General features: G+C 26.6%; 2 protein-coding genes across 4 annotated transcripts; both read left to right on the top strand.

Annotated features, from left to right (window-relative positions):
* The first annotated feature begins 5,593 nt into the window (after positions 1-5,593).
* LOC101498626 (guanine nucleotide-binding protein alpha-2 subunit) lies at positions 5,594-10,644 on the top strand. 3 transcript variants are annotated; one of them, XM_004501369.4, is made up of 14 exons: positions 5,594-5,751; positions 6,888-6,955; positions 7,053-7,125; positions 7,303-7,340; positions 7,421-7,510; positions 7,676-7,753; positions 7,900-8,007; positions 8,111-8,212; positions 8,781-8,836; positions 9,054-9,188; positions 9,581-9,674; positions 9,846-9,905; positions 9,976-10,055; positions 10,200-10,644. In XM_004501369.4, the coding sequence occupies exons 2-14, from the start codon at positions 6,893-6,895 to the stop codon at positions 10,375-10,377; spliced, it is 1,155 nt and encodes a 384-aa protein (XP_004501426.1). In that variant the 5' UTR covers positions 5,594-5,751; positions 6,888-6,892; the 3' UTR covers positions 10,378-10,644. The 3 variants fall into 3 exon arrangements, with proteins under 3 accessions (XP_004501426.1, XP_004501425.1, XP_004501424.1); XM_004501368.4 differs by having other exon boundaries at positions 5,599-5,751; positions 6,775-6,955; XM_004501367.4 differs by having other exon boundaries at positions 5,613-5,751; positions 6,594-6,955.
* Positions 10,645-10,792: 148 nt separating this feature from the next.
* LOC101499388 (endoglucanase 16) lies at positions 10,793-14,917 on the top strand. The gene is made up of 6 exons (XM_004501370.4): positions 10,793-12,301; positions 12,497-12,910; positions 13,033-13,110; positions 13,312-13,570; positions 13,669-13,832; positions 14,380-14,917. Exons 1-6 carry the CDS (start codon positions 12,086-12,088, stop codon positions 14,701-14,703), a joined length of 1,455 nt encoding a protein of 484 aa, XP_004501427.1. The 5' UTR covers positions 10,793-12,085; the 3' UTR covers positions 14,704-14,917.
* Positions 14,918-20,070: the final 5,153 nt, after the last annotated feature.

Below are 20,070 nucleotides of genomic sequence, written 5' to 3'. Positions count from 1 at the left end.
TTATTTGATAGAGTTTAATTATTATTTATTTTTAGTTTAATTGAATGTTTGATCTCTATATTATTATCAATTTATGAAAACTGTCTCCTTTCTAATATTTTTGAACTAAAAACAACGATTTAACATATTTATAATGACATGACATACAATTTTATAATATATAATCATCTACATGCATTAATTATTCATGTCATTAATTAAATTGAAAATTTTCCGAAGTTGAAATATATATTTTTACGATGTTTTTTATTTCAATTTCATATGTATTGATCATTATATCATTTGTCATATTATTTAAAATATATCACGTCATCACTTTTTAGTTAAAAAATCATAAAAAAGAACCAAAACTATAAACTTATAAAATAGGAAAACTAATTTCGTAAATAAATAAAAATAGAGAAATTATAATTAAGCCTTTATTTTTAATATAAAAATATTTATAATTACAGTATTTATAAATTAAATCAATATTATATCGGTCATTAAGCAAACATTTTTTCTCAAGGTTTTTTGCATTCTGGGATTTCTTTTTCTTCATTGCTAAGACCTTATGAAATTTTTTTTACCATCTTTTTGTCGTCAGTGGTCCTCTGCGTCAACTCTCTTATCAACGATGAATAAATATTCAATTTAGTTTTGAAAATTTTACCGTATACTCCACATTTTACGTTTACCTTATAAATATAATGAAATAACCATTTTACTTATGTATAAATCTTAAAATTTATAATTTTTTTTATAATTTTACTGATTTTTTTTTTCAGTTTTTCAGTTTTTCAGTACACAATATATATTTCAAAAAGCTTTTTTAAAACTTTTCGATAAAGAAGTTACACTCTGAATTTTGTTTTCAAGTTGTCCAGTACATCAATTATATTCTAGAAAACTTTTTTCAAGTTTTTCGGTAAATAAGTTATATTTCGAAAAAAAAATTTAGAGTTTTCTAGTAAAAAAGTTAAACTCTAGAAAACTTTTTTTATTTTTTCCGGAAAATAAGTTAGTTTTTAAATAAATAAAATTAAAAAATCGATGTGTGCCGGAAAACTTCTTCACAAATTTTCTGATAAACCCCAATTAGTAAAAAAAAATTAAAAGTATATTTGACATTTTAAAAAGTTTGTGGAAGTATAGGTACAGATATGGAGGTATATATATGATAAATTTTTCTTTAATTTTTTAAATTGGACACTAACTCTTCAATTGAAGCCCGTTAGAAGTGTCATTTTAATTTCTTATTATGAAATTTAAAAAACTAAAATCAGTCTAATTTTTGAGTTTTTAATTTTAGATTTTAATTATTAGTTTTGAATTTCAAATTTTAATTGAATTTTATTTAAATTGAATCACCCTATTTATCTTGTTTCATTATAAATTCATCAAATATAAAAAAATATTGACACGTAATAATTAAAAATAAAAAATTATTATTATTTTTTAATTATTTTAAAATTATTCAAATACTATAAAATTATATTTTATTTAATGATTTGAATGCAATTTTTTCTCTCTCTATTTTGTCAAATTTTTTTAGTTTCTTCATATCTAAAATTGGTTTTTTGGTAGGAGGATTTTTTAATACTCTACATTAATGACATGACATTTATATGGTATTTGTGAGTTGAATAAAATATTTTTTATATTATTTTTGTTGTAATTAATTATTTTATTTATCAATCTAAATATATATTTTTTAAATATTTTATTTATCTATATTATGATATTAATCAAAAATTGAATTTATTATTTATGAAGAGTGGAGTAACTTGAAATAACTATGTTCAAAATCACTTTTATGGGGTGTATTGGATTCAGATTTTAAAATATTGTTTTGAGAGAAAAAATCTTGAAGATTTTAAAAGAATTTATAGGAATGTGTAGATTTTAAAAGACTCTTTATAAGATTTTAAAAAATTATTTATACTCAATATTTTAAAAGACCTTTTAATTGATTTGTAATATAATATTCTGAAATATTTTATGAATTTATAATATTGGATGACAGCATATAATAAATATATTATAAAGGTTGAATAAATAAAAACAAACTGATATAGCTTTTAAAATATTTCAACAACAAAATAGTTTCTAATTACATATCATCGTCAACAGTATTTATCCACATATCTGTAGCTATAATACTTCTCCATCAATTAACATTGTCGTATTCATGTTCTTATGCTGAAAAATTCTTCTTAACAACATTCTTTATAAAAAAAATTATGAAGTGTTATACATATTAATACAAGTTATGAGCGTATCTTAAAAAAAAAAAAATAGAAATATTTGACTTAAGGTTTGTGAACTGTAATTTAAATATACCAAATATACCGTTGATGAAATATAATTTATTCTACATTTTGTTTGTTAAGTGATATATTGATAATCCATCGTTTACAGCATCGACCAAGAGATGCATCAACTTGGTAATAATATCTTTCATAGTCAAACTTTATAATGATCTTTATCTCTCCATTTTTCTTTATTATTTATTTATTGTAAATCTCTCATCTGATCACTAATACACCAATAATAATAATAATAATAATAATAATAATAATAATAATAATAATAATAATAATAATAATTAAACAATAAAAATAACAACAATCTACTACTAATAATAAATAACAATAATAATAATAATAATAATAATAATAAAAATAATAATAATAATAAGGGTTAAATAATTTTTTCTGTTAAATAATATTACAGTATAGTCAAATGGTTCTTTTTCTTCTATAAAAATTAAATTATGTATTAAATTATTAACAGTTTTCTGTTGGTTACAAAAATTATTAAAAGTTTAATAAGTATACCATAACTATATAATTTTGTTATACGTACACATATTACTATCGTTTAAATAAAATTAGAATTCCTTTAGAAGTAAAATATGGTGGGACGTGCAAAGATTGTTCATTCCGTAATTGTATGATTATCAAAAGGTTCAAATGTTATTTAGTAAAAAAATTAAATTAAATGTTCAAATGATTGTTTACTCTATTCTTTTTACTCACATTCTTGGTACTCTAGTTCACACAATATGCCTTTTTGGTTTCCAAAATATTTTTAGTCTGATTTTGATATTTTTATTCAAAAAAATTATGCAAATATGATTCTAGAGTTAATTAGTTTTTTCACTTCTTCGTGAATATTTTCTAGTGCTAAAATATTTGAGACCTAATAATAAATTTTAGTTATATACTAATTTATAATAAAAATCTAATAAAATTCAACAAACTATGAAATTTGTTTATTTTAAATTATATGTGATAATTTAAGAGACGGATTTTAAGTGAAATACTTATAAATTGTATGTGATATCTTAATAAATGTGTTTTTAAAATGAATTTACAGCACTTTCAAACAAATAAAAAAGAAATGAAGAATTTAATTGTAATAATTGAAAAGTTAAGATAATAAAATTGTTCATAATTTATATTGAATTATTAGACACAATGCCTAATTAAATGTTAAGTTAATTAAAAAATATCACGAGCAAAGAAAATGTCTGCAACGAAACTAGGCGAAATAGAGAAAAGAAAAGAAAAAAGAATATTTGTCCAATTGTAATAGGTGTAGGCTGTGAAGCAAGGACGATTGGGTGTGGGGAAGGAGTGAGTGAGTGCAGGGGAGTGGCAGCTTAAACCAGAACAGAACTGCTCACTGACTCACTGCCAGCTGGACTGGAGACTAGACCATCTTAACGCACGCATTTCTGTCCTTTCCTCTCCCTCTTTTGACTGCCTCTCCCTCTCCCTCTGCACCTCTCCAATGGAATCACAACACTTTACTCTATGGAGAATCTATCCACCATTTTATTTTATTTTATTTTATTTTATTTATTCCTCTCTCTCTCTTTCATTGTTGTGTTGTGTTCACATTTGCATATCACAACCAAATTGTCTTCTACTACTTGGCTTAATCTGACTCTAAATCCAATGTTGACCAGTGTGTGATACAATTGAAAACTTTCCTACCCAAATATTGGAACAACATATTAAATAAATTAAATTGGCACATGTTGGATTTGAGAGAAGCAATGGGAAGGAGAGAGAAAGGACTAGGTGTCATGCATATAGAGAGTGGACACTATAGTACAGTCGCAGTGTGTGTAATTTCCCAACAACACATTACATCAAAAAATGTACCATCACTCTTCCTACTATGCCGCTTTTTTCTTTTTAAATTGTAAAACTAACTTTGACCAAACCCAACACCAAGACTGCAAAAATTGGGATTTCTTTTTAACTAAAACATATATTTTCAGCTATGTAAAAATATATCAAATATATTTATTGTCTTTAATCCATTTTTATAGGAATATTCATTTATTCTAATTCATAAAAGTTCATAATTTAATTTGAATTTATCAAAACTAAAAATAATAAATTTGCAAATATCTCATAATATATAAATTAATAGTATAAAATAGTAAAATACATATAAATAAAATAAAATTAAAATATTCAAAATACTCATTCATATAAAATTGCAACATTAAATACGTCAAAATTATTGATCGATTGAATATGTACTAAATTGAAGTTGATTTGCAAATTTAAATCAAATGAATATCTGACTAAAATGGAAAAGTAAAACAACAAATAAAAACAACACTCTTAAAATGATAAAATCACAATAAAAAAAACATAAAAAAAGAAAATTAAATATGTATAAAAATTATTTATATAAATAAAAAATATTTAGAAATATAAATGTGAATATAAAATAGCCTCTACCCATTTTTAAATGAAGGAAAAAAAGGAAAACAATAAAAAGAAGGCTGATGGAAAAACACCAAAATAAATGCGGAGTCTTCATCGTGGAGTTGCACTTGCAAAAGGTCCTATAAAAAAGAGGGAGCTATTTTATAATTTCAAATATATTAAAAAATGTATATAAATAAAAAAGAAAATTTTATTTTTGTTGTATTATCTTTATTGATGCCTTTAAAAACAAATTTTTATTGATGTATTCAATATTATCATTAATATAAAATAAAAGATAGTAAATTTAATGTGATATATATAATATTAATTTAATAATACAATTTAAAAATAATAATTAATAATATTATAATTAAAAATTAAAAGAATAATTTATTATGGAATAAGATTTTTTTTCTTCTAAATGATGCAATGTGTGGGGAGTATTTTTTAAGATATATTTTAACTGAGACTATTTCAATAAGTAATCTATTATTGATCAATTTTTTAAAATAATTCCAAATTGTAATAAAAATTAACAAAGTTATTTTAAAGTATAATTTAACTATTCGTCACAGTTTTATATCTGAAATAATTATTGATGTCGGTTTTGTAAATTGAATTTTGAAAAAAAATATTTATTTTTCTTGTTTTTATTAAATTACTTTGATCAACTCACTGTTAAATTATTAAAACGAAAAAAAAAAAATGTGTACCACATCAATATTTTAATCTCTATTTTTTCTCTCTGTCCTCAGGGAACCGTAGATAACATTTTTTATAAAATAAATGTAATGTGAGAGGATAATTTATTTTTTCTTTCCACATTCCTCCTAATCCAATTATTATATAGTAGAATACGTAATTATCTTCTTAAACGAAACAGCAAATGTCATTGTTATTGTTATTAGCAACAATATATAGTAGTAGCATGTGAACTTGTTTTCTGTATTCACAAAAAACAAACAACGCTACTGAACTTGCTTTCTACTTTCACTTCACCAATCCGAAAAAGAGACACCATTTTCCTTCTTTTCAGGTACTCCTCCTTCCCCTCTTCCATTCCCAATTTCTTTCCAAACATTCTTCGTTTTTTTTTTGCTCATGAGATCTCTCTGCATTTGGTGTTGCATATGCAGATCGAGATGCAAACACTGTTTCTCTTTTTCCTCTTAATTAACTTTTTGTGTGGTTTTCTACATTCGATTTCTGTGCCGTTTATTTTTATTTTATTTTAATATATACTTTTTCATGAGGCGATTGTACTTTGCATGCTCGTGCTTTTTTTATTGTACTTTATAGTTTCATTTGGAGGGAATCAAATCAACATTCAAAACTTGGAATCGTTAGCTCAAAATAAATAAAATAAAAGGACTCTTTTTTTTTTTCAGCCTAAAAATAATTTTGATAAATTGATGATTCTGCTTAATTCCCAAATTAACTACCATCTTAATTATCCTCATAACTCAACTTCACCCAGGATAATGGAAAAATAAATTAAAATCCTTGAGTTGGAATTGCTTGTACTGGTCATGGGGGTTTAGGCAAATGTTCATAAAAAAATTTAAAATTCAAGTTGTTAGAATGAATTGAATATTCAAGATTTCTTCAAAATTAGTTTCTTGGTTACAGAAATTCTGGACTTCAGATCTGTTGCGGAAACTATTTTGACTAATATCAATGCAGATTGTGGCTTAGTTTAACTATTCTTGCTATTTAGCTCTGCTTTGATTTTATTCTGTGGATTCAGAATCTAGTATTTAGGTATATGTTAGAATAGAAACCTCGGTTTAAAAGAATTAGATACAAAAAACGCAAGTAAAGAATATCCACAGTTTGATCACAGAGTTCAGCTAATTGTGCTTATGTCTCTTATTGTAGAGTGATTGCGGCTCATTTCTATTATTCAAACTTTTGGGCTGTAGATTACAACTTTTGTTTAAATACTCAAGCGACCTGCTTAGTTATCAGTAAACTATGGGTCATGCCCAAATACTCCTTCGAGAGGGGGCAACATGCTTGTCTTTGTTTGCTCTTGACAATGCCCTAGTTCTCTCGTTAGGTGAACTCAAAGCCTGCTAATGCATGTACGCGTTAGAGAAGGGTGTGGAAACACTGATTCTGATTTCTGGTGGAGCTTGACTTGTGCATCTACTTTGCTGTCTTTTATAACAGAAAATATGGGCTTAGTATGCAGCAGAAATCGCCGTCATCGTGACTCTGATACTGAAGAAAATGCACAGGTTTGTTTTACTTGAGAAATTGCATAATTATTCAGTTGCAAATATTCATATACTGTTGAATAGGCCTTAACTTGATCATTGGGGCATGGATTTGCAGGCAGCAGAAATTGAAAGAAGAATAGAGTCAGAAACAAAGGCTGAAAAACACATTCAGAAACTTCTACTACTAGGTCTGTTTCCCTTTTCATCTTAGTTGCATATATACTTCACATATAGTTTTTTTTTTAAAATTAATGCTCATCAATTTCGAGCAACTACTGAAGTTCTTGAAATTTTACAGTCTCTTTATAGTCTGTTTCTTTCCATATAATTACTTTTATTGAAGTGTCAATGTCTCTGTTGTTTAGGTGCAGGAGAGTCGGGGAAGTCTACAATCTTTAAGCAGGCAAGAAGTTGCATTATCTCAACTTTCTAAGATAGCATGTGATTGCAAGATTATTGATATTCATTTGTTTGTTTATGCAGATAAAACTTCTGTTTCAAACTGGCTTTGACGAGGCTGAGCTAAGAAGCTACACACCAGTCATTTATGCTAATGTGTATCAGACTATAAAAGTACGCAATACCTGAAAGGGTGTGTTGATATTTATTTTTTCCTCTTAAAATTAGATAGAGTTCAGTGTTCATATTCTGAAGATTTTTTGTTTTACGTGAGTTGAGTTTAATGGAGCAACTCGAGAAAACTGTAATCCTTAGTTTTTACTTGATGTGTTTAAACAGGTACTGCATGATGGGTCAAAGGAGTTGGCTCAGAATGATCTTAATTCTTCAAAGTTTGCTATATCCGATGAAAACAAGGTAGTTCACTACTAACCTCTCCTTAATTCCCTATTATGGTTTATCAATAAGGATGAGTAGTTTATGATCTTGTATGTTGTTCAAGAGAGATCTATCACTTTGTCAAAGTTTTTCTTAATTCAAATAGAGCTTCATTTTTCTGGCAGGACATTGGTGAAAAACTTTCAGAAATTGGAGGCAGGGTGGATTACCCACATCTCACCCAGGATCTTGCAAAGGAAATAGAGACTCTCTGGGAGGATGCTGCCATTCAGGTGGCTGATTGCACCTTGATTGCTTTACCTTAATCCACATACATAGTTATTGTTTGACATTAATTACTTAGTATGTATGTCTTGTGCAAATTTCTTGTTGTAGGAAACATATGCCCGCGGTAATGAACTCCAAGTTCCTGATTGTACTAAATATTTCATGGAAAATTTGCAGAGGCTATCAGATGTGGATTACGTTCCTACAAAGGTATTAAGTTATTAACAATCTACCATTCTATTGTTGTTTGCTAAAGGTAGAAATGCTAACTAACTACAAATTTATGTTTTATTTGCTTTATGTCAATTGCAATCTCAAATTATTTCTTCTCCAAGTGTGTTGTTTTTGGGTTTTCTAAACGTTTCAACTGTGAGTGTCCAATTTATTTTCACATGCACGGGTTGAAACTTGTGGCATTTTTCTGTTACTCTAATTACTCAAAAAGTATAAAAAAGTAGTATTATTTAATAAGATTGTTTTGGAGTTTGTTTCATGGAGAAAAAATGAAGGGATCAAATGCAGCATTTTTTATCTAGGAAGCAATTTATCCATGCATCAACTTAATTTTAGAAGTGAGAAGTATATTAATGTTGTGAGTTGTTATATTATACTACAGTGCAAAATATTGGTGCTAAGTCCGCACACCAAATACAACATAGCATATGTTGGAAGAGATCCGCATAATTTTTGTTGCTGTTTTTTTTATGGACCCTCAATTCTGAAGGTGATATAAAGTCATGAATCTCTCAATATTTCTCACTCCATTTTACTAATACAGGAGGATGTTCTGTATGCAAGAGTTCGTACAACCGGTGTTGTGGAGATTCAATTCAGGTGAACATACTGAGCTACGTGATTGTTTCGTCTTTAAGGATACCAACGCATGCTTATTACTGTCCACATTCTGTCCTTTCAGTTCCTGATGCTGCACGAACAGTTTTTATCGTAGCAATTGGTGCTACTCATTTGTTTTTCTAATCAAGCATTTTCTTAATCACAATAGGATTTACAGAATGGATAACTTGATTACTATGGTTTTGTTATTTGACAGTCCTGTTGGAGAAAATAAGAGAAGTGGTGAAGTCTATAGACTCTTTGATGTCGGTGGCCAGAGAAATGAGAGGCGAAAATGGATCCATCTTTTTGAAGGAGTCACAGCTGTAATATTCTGTGCTGCAATTAGCGAGTATGGCCTGTCATTTGATTTCATATCTAATAAATGTAGTTCTTAATGACAACGAAAAAGTTTGTTTGGACAACTCTATATACAAATATTGTGGACTACAAAAATTTATAAGTCATGTTTAAAATACTTTCTAATTAATTTTATTTTGCCATTTCAAAATGCTTGCCAATAAACAAAAACATGTTTGACTTGAATTAGGAGGGAAAGATAAGCTGTTTATTCTTGCAACTGTATTTGTTTTTTTCTACGCAACGTTTGGTCCTAGTTGTACTTAAAAAGCATGTTGATGTGCCTATTATTTGAAATTAATATTTGGTATAATTTAAAGCCTTGAGTAAAAAAAGAGCATTGTACTTATGAGATTTGAAAAGCTGATTTGATTTACCTTCCAGGTATGATCAAACACTTTTTGAGGATGAAAACAAGAACAGAATGATTGAAACTAAGGAACTTTTTGAATGGATCCTGAAGCAACCATGTTTTGAGGTTTCCTTTTACGCACTTGTTAAATTCTAACATCGTAAATTCTAGTGTCTACTAATTCTTTTTCTGTTTCCTCCTATATATGACACTTAGATCGATAGATTTACACTATTTTGGCACTGAACATTTATATCTATCTCAGTGAGTGATGATACTCCTTTCTTTTCTTGACAGAAAACATCCTTCATGTTATTTTTAAACAAGTTTGACATATTCGAGAAGAAGATCTTGAAGGTAAGAGCCATCCATACATGTACACTTCGTCATCCTTGGGAGAACCTATTATCATTTCCTCTTTGTGCAGGTCCCACTCAATGTATGCGAATGGTTCAAAGATTATCAGCCAGTTTCAACAGGGAAACAAGAGATTGAACATGCATATGAGTAAGCAAAATAGTTGATTTGATTTCTAACTATTGAAAGCGTTCATATTCCAGCAATACATGTTGATCCTTACTAAAATCAAGTGTTGCGGTTAAGATTTCATTATCTAAACAATTAATTAACTCTGGTTAACTATGTCTACAGGTTTGTGAAGAAAAAGTTTGAGGAACTATACTTCCAGAGCTCTGCTCCTGACCGTGTAGATCGAGTCTTCAAGATCTATCGAACCACTGCCCTTGATCAGAAGGTTGTGAAGAAGACTTTCAAGCTTGTTGACGAGACGTTGAGGCGGAGGAATCTCTTTGAAGCTGGCTTATTATGACCATGCAACAGTGTGCATAAGAGGGATAAAACATTTTTTACATTGAAGAGGTAACCAGATTTTGGGTATACTAGATGTCGGGTATACAACGGTATATAATCGATTTATTGATTTTATGTCAAGTAAATCCTGTTGAATGAGTAGATAGGGAAAGGCCTTTCTGAATACTTCTGATATTATGACCTGTAATGCACTTTCTAATTTCACTAATTATATTTTTCATATCTAATGTTGATTCAAGTTCACTAATATATATTTCATATCCAATGTTGATGTTTATTTAACATTAATGAGGTTTTACCTATACCAACGTCGGTTAGTCAAAGTATTGAGAAGTTTGATTTTCTTTTTAAGTGAGTTTTCGGATTTGAGTCTTGTGAGTGGAATGCATAGGCAGTGAGAGCCAAGAAATGAGGTTACACCAATATAACTATGTGTTAGTGTGTGTGCTTGCTTGTAGTTAATTTAAAGATTATTATGTTTGCTTTGTACCTAACTACCTGCCCTTTCTTGTTCCGAGTTCATAATATCTTTGGAACACTTGCACAATTGTGCTGCAAGTGGCAACTATACTTATTGTGTTGAAGAGTTCTGTGCTCGACCAGAACAGTTTAATATTTCAATTAATAGAGTATGATATTGACATGGTTACTTTCACACTAGATATTTTTTCTAAGAAAAAAACATATCATTTAACATATTTGATTTTCTGTTGGGATAGTCTCAGATCATGCTGAGGCAAAAGCCACTCTAGAAGTTGGAAGTGTAAAGATAATTTTTTTATTTTCCTTTTCATTTTCAGTTATACTTATACCTTAAGGATTCGTGTGCAACCTTACCATGCTTGCATTGCAATACTATTTATGTAACTATTCTTCCAGACGAACACTCTATATCCCTCTATCCGCTTCTTTAATTGCACTAACATGTATTATTTTACAATGTTTTTTGTGTAATTTTAATTGCGATTTAATAATTTTTTACATTTTAATACACTTACCAGATGGATTATTTGTTAATTTAACATTGGTTATAGATCTTTGTAAAAATATAACATTCATCAATTGCAACCAAAGATTTGAGTCTAATTTTAGGCAACAAATTTAATATGAATGAAATGATGGACTTAGACCCCTTACATTACCACACACAAAAAAAAAATCAAATGCTGCTGAAAAATATATTAGTCTTACATAAGAACCGTTCACTTCACAAACAAACAAAAAATCGTTTTGTTTGTTGATTTTAGGTGATTAAAATGAGAGGGTTTATGTTGTGCATCCTCATTCACCAATTTCATCTTTGGTTGATAATAAAACTGTCTTTGTTCTTACCACCGCATGTTGAGAATAGTAATGTGTAAATTGGGTTCAAAATGGAGGTTGCAAAATCTATATACACAAAATAATCAAAGGCTTTAAGGTCTCTTTTCTTCACAACCATCCTCTATTAAAACCAATTCCCTTACTTTTCCCGCCATAACAAACACAAACAAAATCAAACCAAACACCGAAATCAAAGCAATAGTTACTAATCCTTGGTTCATACAAAAAACAATCATAACAACTTTTGAACCATTTTTTTACATTTCTTTATAAACTCCAATCACAAGCAGCCTCTTACAAACAACACAACACACCTCATCTCACCACCTTTCTACCAATAATTTATCACAGGGTTTAATTTTGTTGTATTAATAAATTCATTAATGGGTATTGAAAGATTATATTGGGCCATCATTGTAGCATGGCTTACTTTGTTCCAAGGAAACATGATAATATTTGTTAAGGGTGAATTTAATTATAAAGAGGCTCTCACAAAATCCCTTATTTTCTTAGAGGCACAAAGATCAGGAAAACTCCCTCCCAATAATAGGGTTCCTTGGAGAGGAGACTCAGCACTAGACGACGGAAAACTTGCTAATGTCTCTTTCTTTTTCTTAACAAAAAATATTATCAGTAATTAGAGACAAAAAATTGAATCAGGGACAAAAATTAGAGACAAAAAAATATAAAATTCATCGCTAATTTTTTTCAGTAATTCAACTTTTTTTAAATCAAATTTACATAAAATGAATAATTTGAGCTTATGTGTATTATTTATTGAATAATTTTTATAGGTGGACCTAGCTGGTGGATATTATGATGCAGGGGATAATGTGAAATATGGATTACCAATGGCTTTCACTGTTACTACATTATCATGGGCTGCAATTTTTTACAAATCAGAATTTGAAGCAACAAAGGAACTAGGAAATATTCAAGATGCAATTAAATGGGGTACAGATTATTTTATAAAAGCTAGTTCTAGAAGACAGAGATTATATGTTCAAGTAGGAGATGCAGAAGAAGATCATCATTGTTGGGCTCCACCAGAACTTATGAAAACAAAAAGGTCTGTTTTGCAAATTGATAGTAACACACCTGGAACTGAAATTGCAACTGAAACCTCGGCTGCAATGGCTGCTTCTTCCATTGTTTTTCGACACGTCGATAAAAAATATGCTCGTCAACTCCTCAACAAAGCAAAATTGGTATGGTTATATATCTTTAACATACACATGAAATATGAAATATGTTTATTTATAACCTATAGTATTTTGGTTACATGGGAAATATCAAAAACTCATTTTTTTTAATCATACTTTCATAACAGCTTTTCGATATGGCGAAATCGCATAAAGGAACTTATGATGGAGAATGTCCCTTCTACTGCTCTTATTCGGGCTACAATGTATGTAATTACAAACCTTTCATAATTCACTAATCAATTTTCTTCTGTAACAAAATATAAACAAAAATGTACATGTATAATACATGTAATTGTTTGCTTAAATTTTGTTACTGATGGATTATATGAGAGTGAATTAATAATTTTGGGATTATAATAATAATAATAATTAATTGTACATGTTTATGTGATGTATATACATAGGATGAATTGATGTGGGCAGCAACATGGCTATACATGGCAACAAGGAAACAAGTGTACATGAAATACATACAAGAAGAAGCAATTAGTGCAAGTGTAGCTGAATTCAGTTGGGATCTAAAATATGCTGGAGTTCAAGTCCTTCTTACTCAGTTACATTTTGAAGGTCAAAAAAATCTTGAAACATTCAAAACCCATGGTGAAAGTTTCATATGCTCTGTCCTTCCTGATAGTCCTTACCACCAAATTAATTTGTCTCCTGGTTAGTTAATTCACTCTCTCAATTTGTGAACTATATAGTATTTATATTGAAATAATTAATTGTCATCTTTATACAAGATATCTATGACTATTATGCAGGTGGGTTTATTCATTTGAGAGATGGAGCCAACACACAATATGCCACTAGCACAGCTTTCTTATTCACTGTATATAGTGATTTGCTTGCCAAATATAAACAGAAAATCACATGTGGAAGCAAACAATTTTCCTCATCTGATCTCCTTGCCTTTGCTAAGAAACAAGTTAGTATAAACATTTTTCATATCCACATTATTTTTATTATTATCAAACAAAATTAGATGAATTTAGTCTCCAATTTTGTGACCTCTAACATTTAGCAACCAAATTTGAGACAAAATCCATCTTTTCTATCTCTCAACATTTTGGGTAATATTTCAACTAATTTCTTTTTTTAGTATGTTTGGTTTCAATTTTGCAAAATTTATTTTAGAAGTGGAAAATTGATTTAGACAAATTTGGTTGTTTTTCTAATACAACTTATTCTAACTTGAAACTAACTCGAGCTTTTACTTCTAAAATTTGATTTTTAACTTTAAATTTAATATTCAGTTAACTTTTATTTTCAATTCAATCAATTTTTATTATCGCAGAATCAAACACACATTATCTATATATCTTGAAAATAAACAATAGACATAATTTATAGGGTCGCCAATATAAGCAAAAATTATTTAGAACAAATACATTTTTGACTTTTGCTTATAATTGTGAATTAAGGTGGTATAGAGTGAATGACTAATATTTGGATGGTAAAATTGTTGCACACAGATGGATTACATATTGGGGAAAAATCCAGAAGGAAGATCATACATGGTAGGATTTGGAAACAACCCACCAACACAAGCTCACCATAGAGGTGCTTCAGTGCCAAAGTTACCACCAAATGAAGAGATAAACTGTGCATTGAGCTTTTCAAAATGGCTTCAAAGAGACGCACCAAACCCACATGAACTAACTGGAGCCATTGTTGGTGGACCTGACTGCAAAGACAAGTTCGATGATAAACGTACGGATTCACCTAAGACTGAACCTTGTACATATGTTAACTCCCTTGCAGCTGGAGCTCTAGCAAAACTTGCTTCTTTGGGTTAATTACATTAGTGAGCTTAATAGCGAAACTCACACACTAATTATATAGAAGTGGAAGATCTCACATTTAAATCTGCTTCTCATTAGTTTGAGTTTTTCTACCACTATTATATGAATTGTACTTAGGAGATAATTCTAAAATTAGGAGACAATTTTAAAATTAGCACTATGTAGTAGTAGCAGTAGAAAATTACATATATGGATCAAGACTTGCTTTTTTGTGGGTCTGTGTTTTTATTTGGCATATTTGATAAGCATGTACCTTATTGAGTAAATTAAATGGGAAAGTAACATATATGAACCATGATACAAGTAATTTCTTGACTTCATATTTTTAAATTTTATTTAGTGACTTTAGACTCTTCGGTGGTTAGGGTGACTACTTGGACAGCTCACGAAGTGAAATCTACTTCTTTGATTAAAGCATGTTGTGATTATTTTAAATCTTTTACATTCTCCCTAGAGGAATGATTTATACTTGGAGTAACGGTAAAAAAGAGAAAATGCTCTTCCTATAAAAATATTGGACAAACCTGTGTGTAATGATGAGTAGCTAGATTCATTATCTTCTAATGCGTGTTGCAATCTTACTTGTTGTAATTATGATCATCATTGTTTGGTTGTGGTTTTTTAAAATAGGTAATTTTGTTTATCATATCTTATAAATTTAGTGAGACGTGAAGTATCATCCAAATTGCAAAAGTTTTATTTGGTTAATTTGTGGTAAACAAAAATTGATCCAATTAATAAAAATTCAATTCACAATTCACAAATATTTGAGCTTCAATTTCACTGTTTCGTTGGTGAAAATATTTAAATACAAATGTTAGTTTTCTTTTAATCTTAAAATTTTAAAAAAATTTCATGTTCATCCATGTGTAAAAATTGTCATAGAGTTTTATAAAGGGTTCCCATCCTTTAATTAACATCATACTAAGAAATACATTGAGAATACTTGTCAGCATTTTTTACAAAATTATTAGTGGTATCAATTTAGTAATATTTTTTTGAGATGTTAGATCAAAGAGATTTAGTACTTCTTTGCCACTTGCAATACAAGAAATTATAAATGAATGTGTGACACTCAATTAGACACGTAAATATGAAGAGTTCAATTATATATATATTCTTAATAAAAAAAGGGGGAAGGATCCATTTTCTAGAAATTAGATTTTTTGAAGTTACAACATAATGTTTAATCGATCGTAACAATCTCATTTTAAATTAGTGATCAAAATTAAAGGTGTTAATAGTGTAAAAATTAACTTGAATTGAATCAAATTAATGGTTTAATTTAATTTTAAAAAATCACATTCAAATCAAGTTCAGTGCAATTCTGAACCGGTTTGAAACTGATTTATAAATATAAATTAATTTAATTTTTTGAACAAGTTTTTAATTAAAATATATTTTAAAAAGAATTTTGAAATACTTTCGAAAAAAAAATATCAATATTTTTTTAGAAAAAGAAATGTAAAAAACTTCTTGATAAATTTTTTTAAATAAAAAGTTTCAATTACTTTTCAAAAGAAAATTTTAATTTTTTTCAAAAAAAAAAATATAAAAATTTTTAAGAAATTTTTTTTGATTATTTTTAGATAAATTTTTTTTCTTAAAAATTTTTGAATAAAAATATGATTAAAATTTGTTTTTTCCGATATTTCCTATTTTTTAGGAAAATAAAAAATTTCAAAAATAATTTAAGATAAAAGATTTTAATTAAGGTAAAAAAATTAAAATTATTAAATAGATTTTTGAATTAAATTTAATTAACTAAATTATTTTAAAGATGTGGTTCAATTTATAAACTATTTAATTGATTTAATTTTTTAGTAGAGTGTAAATTAATTTATCAATATAATTTAATTAATCAAATATTTTACACACTCCTAATCAATATTATTTAAAATTAAAAAAATCCAAATCTCAAATAAAATGGTCAAATTTACAACTAACGGTCAAGATAAAAAACTGCGAAAAATTGTTCGAAAGCTGTTCAATGGGGTGGTGGTTGTTTTGTGTCTCCGAATGCGGACGCTGCAGCTTTTGAATCTGCAATATCCAAAAGGGGACCCACCTAACCTACCTACCTACCTTACGGCTTACACCATTGTTTTTGTTTATGGATAAGTTGTACCTTCTTCATTCCTATACACCTCATCGCATCACGTGTCGTGGAGTATATACTACTGACAGCTTTCATATATATAAAACAAAACAAAAAAATCTCAAATGGTTTAACTTGTATTGGTAAAAAGACATCTCTTAATATGCATATTATAGATTTAAGTTCCGTAAATTGCAACTATTTACACTTAATTTTTTAAAAATAAATATTTTTAATACTTAATATACTTAAAAATAAATGATACGATAAAGAAAAAAATTTATAGCATAGCTTATGTGTTCTTTCACAAATAAATATGTCTCTACTATATTTTTATTTTGTTAAAAGGTATGAATATAATTTTAATAATATTTAAATATATTAAATTCAAGAGGAATATTTTTATTTTGTTAAAAGGTATGAATATTGTTATAATAATATTGAAATATACTAAAATCAAGAGGAAAGGTGTGTACTATAAATGTAAATAACTTTCCATTAATATCTAATAAAATTTATATATTCTGCTATATTATATTACTATACTCCACTTTTATAGTAAGATATGATAAAATAGAAAAATTTTCATACAAAAAAAAATCTATATACATTTTTATTAATCATTTTGGTTGTTAATTAATTAAGTCTTCAAAGATATTTTTTTTAATAAATTTGATTTATAAATTTATGAACAAAACAAACATTTGAGGGTGTATTTGTAATAATATTGATAAATTTAAATATATTATAAAAATTAAGAATTATAATAATTATTTAATATCTATTTAGTTCTATACAAGTCACACTAGTTAAAAATGATATTTGTTGTCCCACAATTTATGATTTTAACGTATTTTATGCTTTGTACTTAGATGTCATATCTTAGCTTTAAATGTACATTTATTAATTAATATTTTAGTTAATGATTTGGTGTTAAAATATTTTTTAAATGAACAATTATTTACATTTTTAAAAACAATGACAATGTCCAAAAATATTTTAATTATTCTTAAAAATACAACCTCATCAATTACCATTTCACTTCTCAATATGAAAGTGCTTTATTTCAAGAATAGAAACCAAAAAGAAAAAAAAAATCTTATGAGTTAAAAATTATACTTTTTATAATTTTAAAATACGAATTATACAAAATTTTAATATATTTTTTTTATATTTAATTTTTTACTAAGTGCCAAGGTACTTAGCATTTTATTTTTGTACGAAAAAAAAAGAACTTTATATTATATATTTTTAATCTTAAAAATATTAATAGGTATAATGTAAGAAAAATGAGATATTATAATTTTTTTAATAATTATTGAATTTTTATTATTTAATTAATTAATTAATTTTAAGTTTTTAATTAAATAATTAAATAAGTTAATAAAATAAAATTTAATTTTAAATATTAAATATTATCTAATTAGCAATAATCACACTCTTACTATGTACCGCTTTATTTAAAATTAGTTATATCATTATTTTTTTTATTAAAAAAATTCTTAAAACTTTAATTAAAATTAAAATAAATCATATTTATAAGATTAAAAAAAAAATTCTTAAAAAATGAATGTGGTTGGGTAGGATAGGTTGAGAAGAGATACACGTGGCTAGCCTCTCAAGGTTTCGTTCAATTTCACATTGATTGCGCGGTTCCCAGCAACATGTTAGATTGCCAGCCCTTATCTATATTTATATCGCTCTAAACTTATAAATAAATAAAAACAAAACTTTAAATATGCTTTAGTTGAAATATTACTATTATTTTTTGACACATAATTAATATGTTACTAATTTTTTCTATAAGAAAAATATTACTAGTGAACTTCACAGTAATATATATTTTTTTTTAATGTATCTCTTCACAGTACTAATATTACTAATTGAAATATTACTAATTTTACTAATTGTAATATTACTAATTTTTAGTTGAAATATTACTAATTTTTTTAATATATATTACTAGTGAACTTCATAGTAATATATATTACTTTTTTTTTTGAAAAATTATTAGATAATTTTGATATTATTAAAAATACTAAAGATTTTTTTTTGAGAAAAATACCTTATTAAAAAAAGACAAATTTATCTACTTTTGATATATTTAATTATGTCATTCTTAAAATACTCTTTATTTATATATATATATATATATATGTATGTGTGTGTGTATAAAATCAATAAAAATTAACCAATTTTTATAATATTAGATATTTTTATTTATAACCAAGATAAAAAAGAATATATCAAAATAAGTTTTGTTTTTATTTTAACAAAGTGATAATTTTATTTTATTTCAATAATTTCACATGAAGTGATATATGTTATTTTTAACTTAATATTGAAATAATTTTGTAAAGAAACTAAATATTAAAGTGATAATATATTATGTGTCATGCTAATAAGTGTTCTTATGATATTTATTAAAAAATTAAAATTAATGTAAAAAAAATTATTTTTTAAAAGGTTAAATATTGAATGTCGAATTTTTAAAGTTATATTTACTTTTTTTTATTATTTAACAAGTGTCTTAAACATACTTGTTAGATAAATGTGTGAAATAGATATTAAAATCCTAATAATATTTTTGTTAGATAAATATGTGAAATATATATTAAAATCTTAATAATATTTTTATTAACACGCTCCATTCAACATTCAAATTATGATTGAAGGAGTGTTTGTTTCATGGATTACTAACTAATTCCTTGGGAAACTTATTTCCATGCTTGTTTCAAGTTTTAATATATTGTGCCAAAGAGCTTTTTACTCTCATGAATAAAATTTACTTATATTTGTTTCTATTTAAAAATATTTTTCTCTATTTACATTCTCATATCAAGCGTGTGGGATTTTTACATTCCCATGGAAATAAAAGTAACTATCTATAACTTATCACTACCACATTATTTTAACACTATATTTTATTCTTTAAAAAATTCTAATTTTTAAATTAAATGAATTTTAAGAATATTCCTTGGAATTTTAATTGTTTATCAAACACTTTGATAGAAATAAAATTCCAAGTAATAATGTTTCAAGGAATAACATTCCTAGAATTGTAATTTCAATCCTTTAAACAAACACACCCGTCACTAAATTACGTAAAATAAAAAAAGTCTCACAAAATTAATGAGTTCTACTACCTATTTAGTAGAATGATAAGAACCACCTTAATTTCACATAAAAATAACGTGAGTCTTTAAAGATGAGATGTAAACATAGTGTTGTTAGCATTTCTTAAATATCTATTTACATTGGGG

This window comes from Cicer arietinum, chromosome 5 (genome assembly GCF_000331145.2).
Source record: "Cicer arietinum cultivar CDC Frontier isolate Library 1 chromosome 5, Cicar.CDCFrontier_v2.0, whole genome shotgun sequence".
Lineage (NCBI taxonomy): Eukaryota > Viridiplantae > Streptophyta > Magnoliopsida > Fabales > Fabaceae > Cicer > Cicer arietinum.
The sequence above is the reverse complement of the archived record's forward strand: the minus strand, read 5'-3'. Positions and strand labels throughout refer to the sequence as shown.